This window comes from Pan paniscus, chromosome 19 (genome assembly GCF_029289425.2).
Source record: "Pan paniscus chromosome 19, NHGRI_mPanPan1-v2.0_pri, whole genome shotgun sequence".
NCBI classification, from domain to species: domain Eukaryota; kingdom Metazoa; phylum Chordata; class Mammalia; order Primates; family Hominidae; genus Pan; species Pan paniscus.
The window spans coordinates 74,050,669-74,063,922 of NC_073268.2; the positions used below are offsets into that span (position 1 = coordinate 74,050,669).

General features: G+C 52.4%; 1 protein-coding gene across 6 annotated transcripts in view; it reads right to left on the bottom strand.

The window, feature by feature from the left end:
• Positions 1-13,254, bottom strand: part of CUEDC1 (CUE domain containing 1) — a 94,592-nt gene that overhangs the window by 13,743 nt on the left and 67,595 nt on the right. For all 6 annotated transcript variants that reach the window (XR_004667264.3, XR_004667265.3, XM_034942542.3 and 3 more), the window contains exons 2-3: positions 9,990-10,643; positions 4,356-4,483 (exon numbers count right to left, since the gene is read on the bottom strand). Coding sequence is in view for 4 of the 6 variants with exons in the window: in XM_034942542.3 (XP_034798433.2) it covers positions 4,356-4,483; positions 9,990-10,328 (467 nt within the window). In the remaining 2 variants the exon portion in view is untranslated. The remainder of the gene's footprint in view (positions 1-4,355; positions 4,484-9,989; positions 10,644-13,254) is intronic.

Genomic DNA, 13,254 nt, shown 5'->3' on the forward strand with positions numbered 1-13,254 from the left:
CTAGCCGTGAAGACTCCAAGTGGAGAAGGGCACAAGGTGGAGGAGGCCCCTGTTCTCAGCTGAGTTTCCTTGCTGCTAGGCCTGTGGTCCTGAAGGAAGGCCAGGCCCAGCCCCCTCCCGGCCCCTTGGCAGGCACTGGTAGAGATGAGGTCAGCCCACAGCTGCGTGAGCCAGGGGGCCCTGAGCACAGGCAGCCCAGGCAACTCCATTGTGGTCGGAAAGGAATGTCAGAAATGAGCTGAGACGCAAATAAAAAAAAAAAACTTCCAAGGCTGTAATTTTAACGGAAAAACAGCAGGCGGCCTGTGTGGAAGGGTCCCCGGGGTTTCAGAGACTGACTGTCTTTCAGACAGATGGAGGGAAGGACAGACTGGGGGAGGGGAAGGAGGGAGAAGCTGGGGAGGATTTCCCAGCCCAGAGCCTCTGCCTCTGGACCCCAAAACTGCAACTTCAAGCGCCATCGGACCCCCAGGTTTACCCATGGAACATCAGACCTGATGGAAAGGGATTTCAGAGACAGGACTTCCAGGTAAAATTTTTGGTAAGAGCTGGACATTGAGGTCCAGAGGGGGTTCAAGCCATGTCCCAGGACACACACATCATCCAGGCAAAACCTGGGCCCAGGGATTGTGACATTTGAAGCATGCTCCCCGGGATGGCCCTGCCTCTCTGTGCCCTAGCAGGCCAATACCCACGCTCCCAAACTCTGCCCCATCTGCAGGTTCTCGGCACCCCAGTGACTGGAGGTAGCAGATGGGGGCCAGGCCATTCCCCGACTCAAATCTGATCTCCCTCAGCAGCCAAAGGAAGATTCCTAAAACACGAACCTGATCGTGTCGCTCTCCAGGTTAAGGCCCTTGAATGGCTCCCGGCTGGCCGCAAGAGAAGACGGAAGCTCCCTGGAGGGCCACAGGGCCTTTGATCTGCTTGCCTTTCCAGCCTCACCCGCCGTTAGATACTTCCAGGAGGTCTCCAGATGAGCCCTCTTTCCTGCCTCCAGGCCTCTGCAAGTGCTCCTTCCTTTGCCTGAGCGCCTCCCTGTCCTCTGCTTCTCCACATTACTGCCAATGTGGCCTTCAGGTCACAGCCTGGACATCAGTTTCTCCTGGCAGCCTTCCCTGCCCCCGTGTCTTCGGCTTCCCTAGACCCTGATCTCCTTGGCAGTGTGTGGGCAAACAGGCAGCACCGTATTCACCTCCACGTCACACACACGGCTCAGCACATGTTCACACACGGTTCAGCAGCGCCATATTCACCTCCACATCACACACACGGCTCAGCACGTGGTTCACACACATGGTTCAGGAGTGCTGTACTCACCACCTCATCATACACATGGCTCAGCACCTGCATATGGCAGGCAATCAGTAAATGCTGGAAATGAATGTCCTGGATGGAGGGACTGGACAAGGCACTGGAGATGGCCTAGAGGCCCAGGTCTAGCAGAGCCATCCTGGGGCAAAGGGATCTGTGCCTCTACTGAACACTGGCCTCTGGGGGAAGCCTCGCCCCTGGTCTCAATGTTCAATGTTAGAGCTAAACTCAGAGGCCAGCCAGTGTAGCTGGGGGACAGGAAGGAACAGTAAACCACGGATTATAGGTCTGGTCTATACCTGGGTCTGTGCTAAGTGCTCCACACACATCTCATTCAATCCTCCTAACAGTGCTAAGGTGGAAATTACTATTCCCGTTTCAGGTGAGGCAAACAAAGCTCAGAGAGGTTAAGCAATGAGCCAAAGGCCACATTGCAAAGGTGCCTGAAGAATTCTAAGCTAGGCAGCTGAAGGAAGGGGTGGGGAGAACAGACCGCTTCTGTCTGACTCCACAAGTCAAGTTCTCCTCAGTGCAACCACTCCCAGCCCAGCAAAGCCTTCATTTCCTGAGTTAGGCTCCAGAACCTCAAGCAAGAGCAGTAACTTGTCTAAAGTCCACAGGGTCTCCTGAGCCTTGGTCTGGTGCTGAGGTTACCTTGCCCCCAAGTGGGGCTCCCATCACCACCCTAGCCCCCACCCACAGCAGGCTGAACACCCAGCCAGAGCAGGGAGAGAGGATGTGGCATGGATATCCATACCACATTTATACTGGGATTTTCAGCCAAGCATGATGGTATGCCCTGTAGTCCCAGCTATTTGGGAGGCTGAGGCGGGAGGACTGCTAGAGCCCAGGAGTTCAAATTCGCCATGGGCAACATAGTGAGACCCTGTTTCTATTTAAAGAAAAAAAAATCCTTTCTCTTATGGCCTCAGTTTTCCCTTCTGAAAAATAGGTGGAACCACTCTGCCTAGCAGAAACTGAACTTTTTGCAAAAGTGTATTGGAATATTAAAAAAAAAAAAAAAAAGGTGGGGGTGGGGGTGGGGATAGGCCCGGTGGCTTACATCTGCAATCCCAGCACTTTGAGAGGCCGAGGTGGGCGAATCACCTGAGATCAGGAGTTCAAGACCAGCCGGGCAACATGGTGAAACCCCGTCTCTACTAAAAATACAAAAGTTAGCCGGGGGTGGTGGCACACATCTGTAATCCCAGCTACTCGGGAGGCTGAGGCAGAAGAATCACTTGAACCTGGGAGGCGGAGGTTGCAGTGAACAGAGATAATCCCAATGCACTCCAGCCTGGATGACAGAGTGAGACTCCGTCTCAAAAAAAAAAAAAAAAGTCAAAGAAAGGAAAATCATTTAGCCCAGGGCTCTGTGATCTATCCCAGGCTGCAAGTCCTGCCTAGGTCTCACCCAGACCCACCCACTCATTCCCCACCTCCCACTCCAGTACAGCCTGCCAGCTCCTGGTACCACTCGTGACAAAGATCCCAGCTCTGTTCCTGTCCCTGACTCAAAACACTTCCCTCCCTCCTCCCCTCAGTAACTTTCTAGGACTCTATGAGCTCCGTAAGCTGCATTCACAGAGATTTTTCTCATTCGGGAGGTGACAGGACACAGCAGTGAAGAGTGATTAGCTTTAAGTCAGAATGACCTGGATTCGAACTCCAGCTCTTAGTCTTGGGGAAGTTATGAAATCTCTCAAGGCTCAGTTTCCTCGTCCATAAATAGGGGTGATGACAACAGTGCCCGCCTCTCCATTAAATGTGATGGTGTAGGTAAAGAACCTGCTCCGTTTCTGGCATTGGAAGGGTGCTTAGTCAATGCTAGCTACACTTGTATGATAACAGTTCACCACTGCTCTGGGGCTGTTCTGGGGAGAAGGGAAGATCTAACTGGGACAGATGCCCTGTCCCATCATCTCCCCACCCCCTCACCACTCCAGGCCTGAGCCATTCTAAGAAACAGCAGCTCTAGGGCAAAGAGGCCACACCCCAGCTCCAGCAGCCCCAGCACAAATGTGGAGCCCAGAAAAACAAGCACCCCAGAGACCCATGGGATCTTCTTGGCAACTACCTTGATTATTTATTTATTTATTTATTTATTTATTTACTGAGACAGAGTCTCACTCTGTCGCCCAGGCTGGAGTGCAGTGGCACCATCTTGGCTCACTGCAACCTCCGCCTCCGGGGTTCAAGCGGTTCTCCTGCCTCAGCCTCCCAAGTAGATGGAATTACAGGCATGCGCCACCACCCCGGCTAATCTTTGTATTTTTAGTAGAGATGGGGTTTCACCATGTTGGCCAGACTGGTCTTGAACTACTGACCTCAAGTGATCCACCCACCTTGGCCTCCCAAAGTGCTGGGATTACAGATGTGAGCCACTGTGCCCAGCCTAGCTTCATTTTAAGCTTCCAAATTAGAGAGTCTCTAACCCGGAAGAAGTTTCCAGGAACCTTGCAGTCTACCTCCCTGCCTCCAGTTATCAAACTACCTTAATGAAAGAGACTTGCTCTCATTGCTTAAAAATCCTCACAATATCCCTAGCCCAAGGATGGCAGCTAGCCATTCCATCAATTACTGATGACTGGCTGGGAATGCTGTGTTCTGTGTTAAGGAGGATCTGAGGCTCTGTCTTGACTCAGCAGGAAAGAGCACAGTGATGAATCAGCCATGTTTGCTGTGGGCTTGGGAGGGGAAGTGTCAATACACATTCACTGTTTGTCATTCCTACTCTGGCATCTCCCTTGACTATAAGCTCCCAGAAAGCAGAGGCTGAGCTTTACTTAACTCTGTGTCCCATATGGTACGAGACATACCGCCTAGCCTAGAGTAGGAATTTAGGAAATGTTTGCTCTTGCAGTCCTTACATTTTGCAAGTTCTCCTTGGTATCTAGCTAAAATGTCTCTTGCTGCAGTAGAAGCCTGTTCTTTGAGAATATACTGAGCGGTCCAGCCAAGTTTCCTGTTGTTTGTACACAGCCCCAGCCACTGATCCTCTTCCCTGCCACCCTGTGCTCTGAGACATGACAGATTCTCACCGGGGAGGCGGAGTCGGGGGAGCCAGAGGGTAGGGCCGGTCGAACACGTGCATGTGGTAGGCTGGCGGGGAGTACACAGGCGGGGGCTCTTCATCCGAGCTATCGGGTTCCAAAGTCCTTTCCAAGATCTAAATCAGAGGCAACAGAGAAAGAAATATTAATCATCCCTCCTTGAATTTAAATACCATTCAGACAAAATCAAGTGTGGGAGGGCAGGTATAATAAAGGAACCCTGTGTGTTGCTAGTGGGAGTGTAAATCGATACAATCACCACTTTAGAAAACTGCCTTTTTGAAAAAGCTAAACACATGGCTACCTCTGACCCTCCAGTTCTGGCAACTCCACAGACATCAAAGTATATGTCCCCAAAAGAATGTTCACAGCAGCATTCTCCCTCCATGTGCAGTTCAAATACAGGCAGAAACAAATACACAGTGGTAAGGGTCAGGGCGGTGTGCCCTCTGTGGAGCGGGTAAGGGTGGGAACAGATACCAGGGAGACTCCAGGTTCTGGGGATGATGGTTATTGAGCTGGTGCTGATAATGTGGAATATTCGCACTGTGAAACTCCACCGAGCTGCACGCGTGTGACTCATGTGCTCCTGTACCCATGCTATTCTTTGATGATAACATCATTCATACCTTCTCTCAAAGTACCTCCACGTCTCTGATCTCATCTTAACCTCGAACAACCTGGCGCTGTAGGATATGGCTCATTACCCCATTTGACACAGAAGGAAACTGAGGCCGAGGCTAAGTGACATGGCAAAAGCCACACGCTTTTTAGAACTGAGTCTTCAACTTGGACCACAAGGGTCCCCCCTTCAGGCACACTGGCTGCACACTCAGGTTGGACTCTCAGGGCGGAGAGTAGCAAGGGGAGTGCCCGGGATGCCTGCTCTCCTTCCCAAGCTCTTGTCTTTATCCAGGAGCCAAGAAGAGGGCCAGGGAGAGGCCAAGGACTGGGCAAAGTCTGGGGTCCTGCTCCACTGACCGACTTAGATTCTTCCCCAGAAGCCCATAGAGGAGTTTGGGGCAGCTAAACACATGGCTACCTCTGACCCTCCAGTTCTGGCACACTCCGCAGACATCAAAGTATATGTTCTCCTGCCTCGGCCTCCCAAGTAGATGGAATTACAGGCGTGCGCCACCACCCCTGGCTAATCTTTGTATTTTTAGTAGAGATGGGGTTTCACCATGTTGGCCAGGCTGGTCTTGAACTCCTGACCTCAAGTGATCCACCATAGGAGGCGGCCCCTGACTGGGAGATCCCTCACCACACAGCCCAACCTGGCCTACACCTTCGCCTCCCACTCACTCCCCACAACTCTGTTCCCATCTCCTCCAAGATCAAAGAATATGGGAGGAGCTCAGAGGCTGTGAATCTCAGGTGCCCCAGAGCCCCCGACCTCAAGTGAGTTTGCAGAAGTCACCATAATAATGCTGCCTGTATAAGCCTGGGCTGGGCCAGGCTGCACTGGTACATCTCTGCTGTTGAGACCAGCCATGCCCAGCACACACAGCCTCCCAGGGGCACCTGGTGGGTAGGGAAGTGAGCCTGTGCATGTGAGCACACATACACACACGCGCGCACATGCACACACATGCACACGTGCACTCTGCAGTGCTCTGCGCTTACATAGCTAGCTAAACCCGAGGAGGCCTCCCGCCCTGGAATGCACTCACGTTCTTTCCTTTGAGGCCGAAAGTATTTAAACAGATGCTTTTGCAGGAAAGGAAGAATGTATCGCTTGGCAGGCCACTGCTCTGCTTACCCCAAATTTCCACAAGAAAGGAAAAAAGAGAGAGAACACTGTAAGCGCTGCTCCTGTTCCCTGGCGACTCTCTGGTGCCTGGCACAGGACAGTGACCCAGCAGGTACCTGGTGCATTCTGAGAACTTGCTGCTGCTGTCCCCCAGCCCAGGCACCCTGTTTCCCAGACCCCTCTTCTCTGAGGGATAGGGCTCTGGGCTGCGGCCTTGAGGCCAGCAGTGGTGGGTCTCAGTGGCTGGCCTGGGCTGTTCCCACTGATATGGGTCAGAGTGAGGTGGGTGAGGAGGGGAGGAGAGCGCAGTAGAAACTGTCCCCTAAAGGAAGCTGCTTGGGGTTTCCCCTGACCGTGGCTAGTGGCAGTCAGCCCCCCAGACTCAGGGCAATCAGCCCTCCCCAGCCACACCAGGAGGCCCCCTCCTGCTCCTCTGTGCAGCCTCCCAGGGCAGCAAGACCAGACAGACGTTCATCAGAGCCTCCTGGAGAGGACTTGGGAAACACAGAGAAGGCAGGCGGCCGGCCAGGCAAGCTCCAGAATGCAGGGCCCGAGTCCCAAGGAGAGTAACCCCAGCAGCACTGCTGGCCTCCCTGGCCTCTCCCTCCCACTGCCACCGCCACAAAGAGGTTGTTCTTCTGGCTCTAAAGGTGCTGAAGTTTTTGGGCTCTGCAGCCTCCTGGCTTAACTCATTGTGGGTGATGGATGCCTGCCAGGTGCTCCAGGGGGCAGGGTCTAGGCCATTTATCTGACAGGAGATATTTCTCCATGGCAAGGATACCCCTCGGGCCAGCCCACCATCCATCAGTCCCCAGAAAGGGTTTTTTTTTTCCAGTCAGCAGTTATTGTCATTCCAGCTGTGGCTCATAAATTTTCCGAAGCACTTTCCGCTGGCTCAGGAGCTGCCTGCCTATGGGCCCAGGCAGAGTTCCAAAGGTGGGGGGTTGGGGAGACTGCCAAGGGAGGGGAGGGGTACCGGGAGGGGGCTCAATTTGGAGAGCAAGATTCTTAGAAAAACAGAAGTGCACACACAGCAAGGGCCTACCTAGGGGGTGGTGAAGCCTTGCAGAGGTATATAGGACTGTGGGGGCCGTGGACAAAGGAGAAAATACTACCCTACCTGCCAGACTGTCAGGGCAAATCAGACTGCAGAAAGGGTCAGAGCTTGCAGAGAGCTTTCTTTCCAGTTCACACTTAAAGCATATACAGTTGACTCTCGAATAACAAGAGTTTGAACTGCGTGGGTCCACTTATAGGCAGATTTTCTTCCACCTCCACCACCCCTGAGACAGCAAAACCAACCCCTCCTGTCCCTCCTCCTCAGCCTACTCAATGTGAGAAGATGAGGATGAAGCCCTTTACGATGATCTACTTCCACTTAATGAATGGAAAATATATTTTGTCTTGCTTATGATTTTCTTAACATTTTCTTGTCTCTAGCTTACTTTATTGTAGGAATACAGTATATGATACATACAACACACAAAATATATGTTAGTCGACTGTTTATGTTAAGGCTTGAGTTAAGGCTTGAGGTCAACGATAGGCTATTAGCAGTCAATTTCTGGGAAAATCAAAAGTTATATTAAAAAGTGGATTTTTGACTGCATGGGGAGGATTCACTGCCCCAACCCCTGCATTGTTCAATGGTCAACTGTATCTGCAGACACACACATACATACGCATACTCTCACTCTCTCTCTCTCCTTCTTTCTACAAAGAGGATCCATATTTTCCAATATTCCTTCCCCCACCTACTCCAAGTAGATCAAAGGAGTGGTCTCCCAAGGAGAGAGAGAATAGAAAACTGTACAAAGACAGCAGCAACACGTACTCATTCAACAAACACTCCCTGAGTGCTTGCTATGTGCGTGGATTGTCCTGGGTGCTGCAGATGACACAGGGATGAGCCAGATGTCTTTGCCAACAGAGCTTTTCCACCTCTAGGGGAAGTCTCAGCAGCACCCACTAAGGAGGAAAAGCAAGGAGACTTCGCCCTGCAGGATGGCTGATGAACAAGGGTAATAATAATGCCACAGCACAAAGTTTGTGAGGATTAGAAGAGATGACACATCGGGCCAGGTGCAGTGGCTCATGCCTGTAATCCCAATACTTTGGGAGGCCGAGGCGGGCAGATCACCTGAGGTCAGGAGTTCGAGACCAGCCTGGCCAACATGGTGAAACCCCATCTCTACTAAAACTACAAAATTAGCCAGTCATGATGGCACATGCATGTGGTCCCAGCTACTGGAGAGGCTGAGGCAGAAGAATCGCTTGAACCTGGGAGTTGGAGGTTGCAGTGAACCGAGATCGCGCCATTGCACTCCAGCCTGGGCGACAGAGCAAGACTCTGTCTCAAAAAAACAAACAAACAAAAAAAAAACAAAAAAAGAAGATATGATACATCTATAGCACTTAGGATGATGCCTGGCACGGGTCGGGACTCAATAAAGAGTGGAGTTAAATCCTGCTGGGTCCTGGTCTTGTCCATGGCTGCATGTCCCAGATGGCCCTGTGGACAACACCGCTCTGATTAACAGGCTCTGTGTGCCTCACCCTTCTGCACCAAACACCTCAGGCTCTGCTGGTACTGGGTGGCCAGATGTCCACTGAACTTGGGTGGGACTGGAAAGGACTCACAACCTCCAGCAGGTGGGTACTGATGCAGTATGCAGGTCCCCTCTCTCCAGCCACTTCCCTGGAGAGACTGCTTGGCTATGGCTCACTACTGTTTCCATCAGGCCACAGTCAGAGGGATTTAACTGGCAAGTCTGATTCCTCACTCCCTTTCCGTGGCTATGCTCCCAGGATACAGCCGCACTCTTTTTCTTTTCTTTTCTTTTTTTTTTTTTTTTGAGACAGAGCCTTGTTCTGTCACCCAGGCTGGAGTGTAGTGGCATGATCTCGGCTCACTGCAACCTCTGCCTCCCGGGTTCAGGCGATTCTCCTGCCTCAGCCTCCTGAGTAGCTGGGACTACAGGTGCACACCACCACGCCTGGCTAATTTTTGTATTTTTAGTAGAGATGGGGTTTCACCATATTGGCCAGGCCGGTCTTGAACTCCTGACCTCATGATCCGCCCGCCTCGGCCTCCCAAAGTGCTGGGATTACAGGCATGAGCCACCTCGCCCGGCCCCAGCCGCACTCTTTTTCTCAGCGTCAGGGCTTTGTCAACCTCATTGATCTCCTCTCACTCTAGGACCCTGACAGATGGTCCTGCTGCCAGTTCCCTAGCCAGTGAGGCACTATTTCACCTCCCAGCCTCTGCACAAGCTGTTCCCTTTGCCTGCACACCCTTCCCCCGGCTTCACTCTTCCTTTGGGTCTCAGCTTAGGGTTTCGGCTTAGCCATCGCTTCCTCTGGGAAGTCACTCTTTTCTGCTGCTTCCACGTCTCCATCGAGCACTTACCATTCTGGCCGTCAGTACCCGACTCGCGCTTCTAGTCCACACTGGACTGTGAGCTCCAGGAGGGCAGAAATTTGGTCTGACTTGGCCACTAGTGGACTCTACGCCTGGAAGTGGAGTTCAGTATGTTGGGGTGGGGCCCAGGCACCTGCATTTTTAACAAGCACCTTGATTCTGATGCCTCCTGACTCAGGGTCTAGTGCCACGTCTCGCACACCACTGAGTGGGTGCTCAGTGTTTGTTGAACGACTGCATCATTTCTGCCCATAAAATAAGGTGACTGACGGATGGTACTTTTCCCTAGGGGAAGTAAGGCTGCTTGCTAATTAGAACCCAGACAGCGGAGTAACCCAGGTTCTCTTAGAGGTTCCAGTGGTGGTTGGAATTACCCGGGCCGTGCCCCTACCTCCGGGGGGATGCTGTCCTCCAGTGGTGGTTGGAATTACCCGGGCTGCGCCCCTACCTCCGGGAGGATGCTGTCCTCCGAGTCGGAGCTGTCCTCATAGACGCCGCCGCCGCCGCCGCCACCGCCCTCCAGGTTCATCTGCAGCAGCTGGTCGATGGTGGCGTCCACAGCGCCGCTGTTGGCGCGCAGCACGCATTCGATGATGTCGTAATCCATGTTGGGGAACATGGTCTTGAAGTCGTCCATGGCCTGGTTGAACTCCAGGCGGCGCACCTGGCGGGCAGGCCGGCTGTTGTTGAGCTCCTGGGGGGCGGCCGTGCCTCCCCCGCCCCCGCGCGCCCCGGCGGTGCCACCCCCGCCGCTGCCGCTGCTGCTCCGGCGGAACAGGCTGGTCATTTTGCGGAGCCGCTTGGGGAAAATGTTTCTAGCCGGCTGCAAAGCCCCTTCCCCAGGGTCTTTCCGCCGTCAGCCGCTTGCTTGCCCTGCGGTCTCGGGCAGCTCACTCCTGCGCCTCCTCCGCCCCGGGTAGCCAGGCAGCAATGGGCTGCCGAGAGCTCCGGGTTAGGAGAGTACAGGCGCGGGGCCCCGGGCGGCCCTTGGAGAGCGGTCCTCGCGGGGCGGTGGCATGCGGGACCGGGCCGTGCTGGGGCTGGGCGGCCGGTCATCCACACCCCCGGTGCATCCTGGCACCGGCTTCACGGATGGTCCCACCTGAAACCGAAAGAGATGGAGTCAGGGCCGAGGCTAACAAAACATGAGCTCAGGGTGGCGGCCAAGGGCTACTAAGAAATGAGGGCAGGGAGCCGCGACCCCTACCACGGGCAAGGGAGACTTGCTTCTTCCTCATGCTTTCTCCCCGGCTTCAGTAATGAAACCCCCACAGTTCTTTACTAGCACAGGACAGCTACCAGTTAGCAAGGGATTCCTCCGACCCAGGCAGGTGCCATCCTAAGTGCTCTATGTGGGCCAACTCATGACAATACTGTAAGGTATGTGCTAGTATCCCCATGTTGCAGATGGGAAAAGTGAGGTATAGACGCTGAGTTAGTGGAGGAGCCAGGATTTGAATCTGGGACATATGGCCCCCAAGTCACTGGTCTCTACCATTACACATACTGCCAAAGACCCCTGAAGACCTGAGTGAGGCAGGAGGGGCTCTTTAAAGATGTCCTGCCTCTCTGATCTCTAGTCCCTGTTCTCATCTTCCCACGTCACTGCCCCAACATTGTGGTCCCACCACCAGGGCAGGAATCTTGTGCAGAGCTCCATCGAACCCAGGGGACAGCAGTGATGAGAAGCGGGACCCTCCAGTGTCACCGGGAGCTTCCAGCCTGAGAGAGGAAACAGGGTTCCATCCTTGCAGAGCCTCGGGCTAATAGGGGAGGCCCAGTTCCCACTCTTGGAAAACTCATGTCAGGCCCTAAAACTCAGTCCATTCCCCTGAGAAGCACCAGCCCAAAAGAGAGATGCAAGGCCATTGTCAACTCCTGGACTTCATTTTCCTTACCCCAATGTCAGGCCGACATGTTTTATTTATATCACAGACACGTTTGTTCTTATGGAACACTCAGTGTCCTTACATATTTTTTAAAATTCTAGAAGTTTTTTCTCAAAGTCGTCTTGAGAAACCATATACATCATAAATTCTGTTGTTTTTTTTTGTTTTGTTTTGTTTTTTTTGAGAGGGAGTCTCACTCTGTCACCCAGGCTGGAGTGCAGTGGCGCGATCTCGGTTCACTGCAAACTCCGCCTCCCAGGTTCACGCCATTCTCCTGCCTCAGCCTCCCGAGTAGCTGGGACTACAGGCACCCGCCACCACGCCCGGCTAATTTTTTTTTTTTGTATTTTTAGTAGAGACAGGGTTTCACCATGTTAGCCAGGATGGTCTCGATCTCCTGACCTCGTGATCTGCCCGCCTCAGCCTCCCAAAGTGCTGGGATTACAGGCGTGAGCCACCGTGCCCGGCCATAAATTCTGTTCTTATCCCCACCAAGCCCAGTTCCCCTGCCCCAGCCAATGTGTGTCCCTCAGCCCCCAGGGTCAGCACAGAGTCCTGGCAACATGTATAGGTGGAACTGAAAATCAAGCACAATGAGGGACCTTAATCTGCCACAGAAAACCGCCCGGCCCACTCAAACCCAGGCATGTAAATCACTGCCAAGGTTGCATTTCTGTTAGCACAGACCACTGGGAATGGAATGCGCCTAAAAACACCAACTTCTGACAGTGGCAGCTTTATTTTAAGGGACAATTCCATCAAATAATATCCTTGAGTTTGATGAAACAGGTGCAAACTTGTTTTCACTTTTCTAGGATTTGGAGTCACAATCTTAACAGCTGATATAGAAATTTTTTTTTTTTTTTTCGGTCTCACTTTGTTGCCCAGGCTGGAGTGCAGTGCTGTGATCTTGGTTCACTGCAACCTCTGCCTCCCAGGTTCAAGCAATTCTCCTGCCTCAGCCTCTCGAGTAGCTGGGACTACAGGTACACGCCACCAAGCCTGGCTTTTTTTTTTTTTTTTTTTTTTTTTTGTATTTTTAATACAGATGGGGTTTTGCCATGTTGGTCAGGCTGTTCTCAAACTCCTGACATCAGGTGATCTGCCCACCTTGGTCTCCCAAAGTGCTGGGATTACAGGCATGAGCTTCAACGTCTGGCCAAGATGTTTTTGTGAGTACATCAACCCCTGAGAAAATCTGTTCACACTTTAGTGTGTCTACATCTCGATTTTTTCTTTTCTGTTTCTTTTTCTTTTTTTCTTTTTGAGACAGAGTCTGGCTCTAGCCCAGGCCGGAGTGCAGTGGTGTGATCTTGGCTCACCGCAACCTCCACCTTCCAGGTTCAAGCAAGTCTCCCATCTCAGCCTCCTGAGTAGCTGGGACTACAGGCACGTGCCACCACGCCTGGGGCTAATTTTTGTATTTTTAATGGAAATGGGGTTTTACCATGTTGGCCAGGCTGGTCTCAACCTCCTGGCCTCAAGTGATCCACCTGCCTCAGCCTCCCAAAGTGCTGGGATTACAGGCGTGAGCCACTGCGCCCGGCATTATTTTTTCTTTGCATATACCACCATAAATGAATTTATTTTACTAAAATGTAATCAAACCATAAATTCTATGCAACTAGTTTTTTCCACATAATAAGATATTGTGGCCATCTTCCCATGTCAGAATACGTAGGGCTACGCCATCATTTTTAGTGCCTGAGTAGCATTCTGTTGACTGAGTGAAGCATGATTTATAATCCAACTCCCTCTACCCCATCTCTTCCCAGATGAGCAAGTCAGAGCCCAGAGACGCCCAAGCCATTTCACAAGAAGACA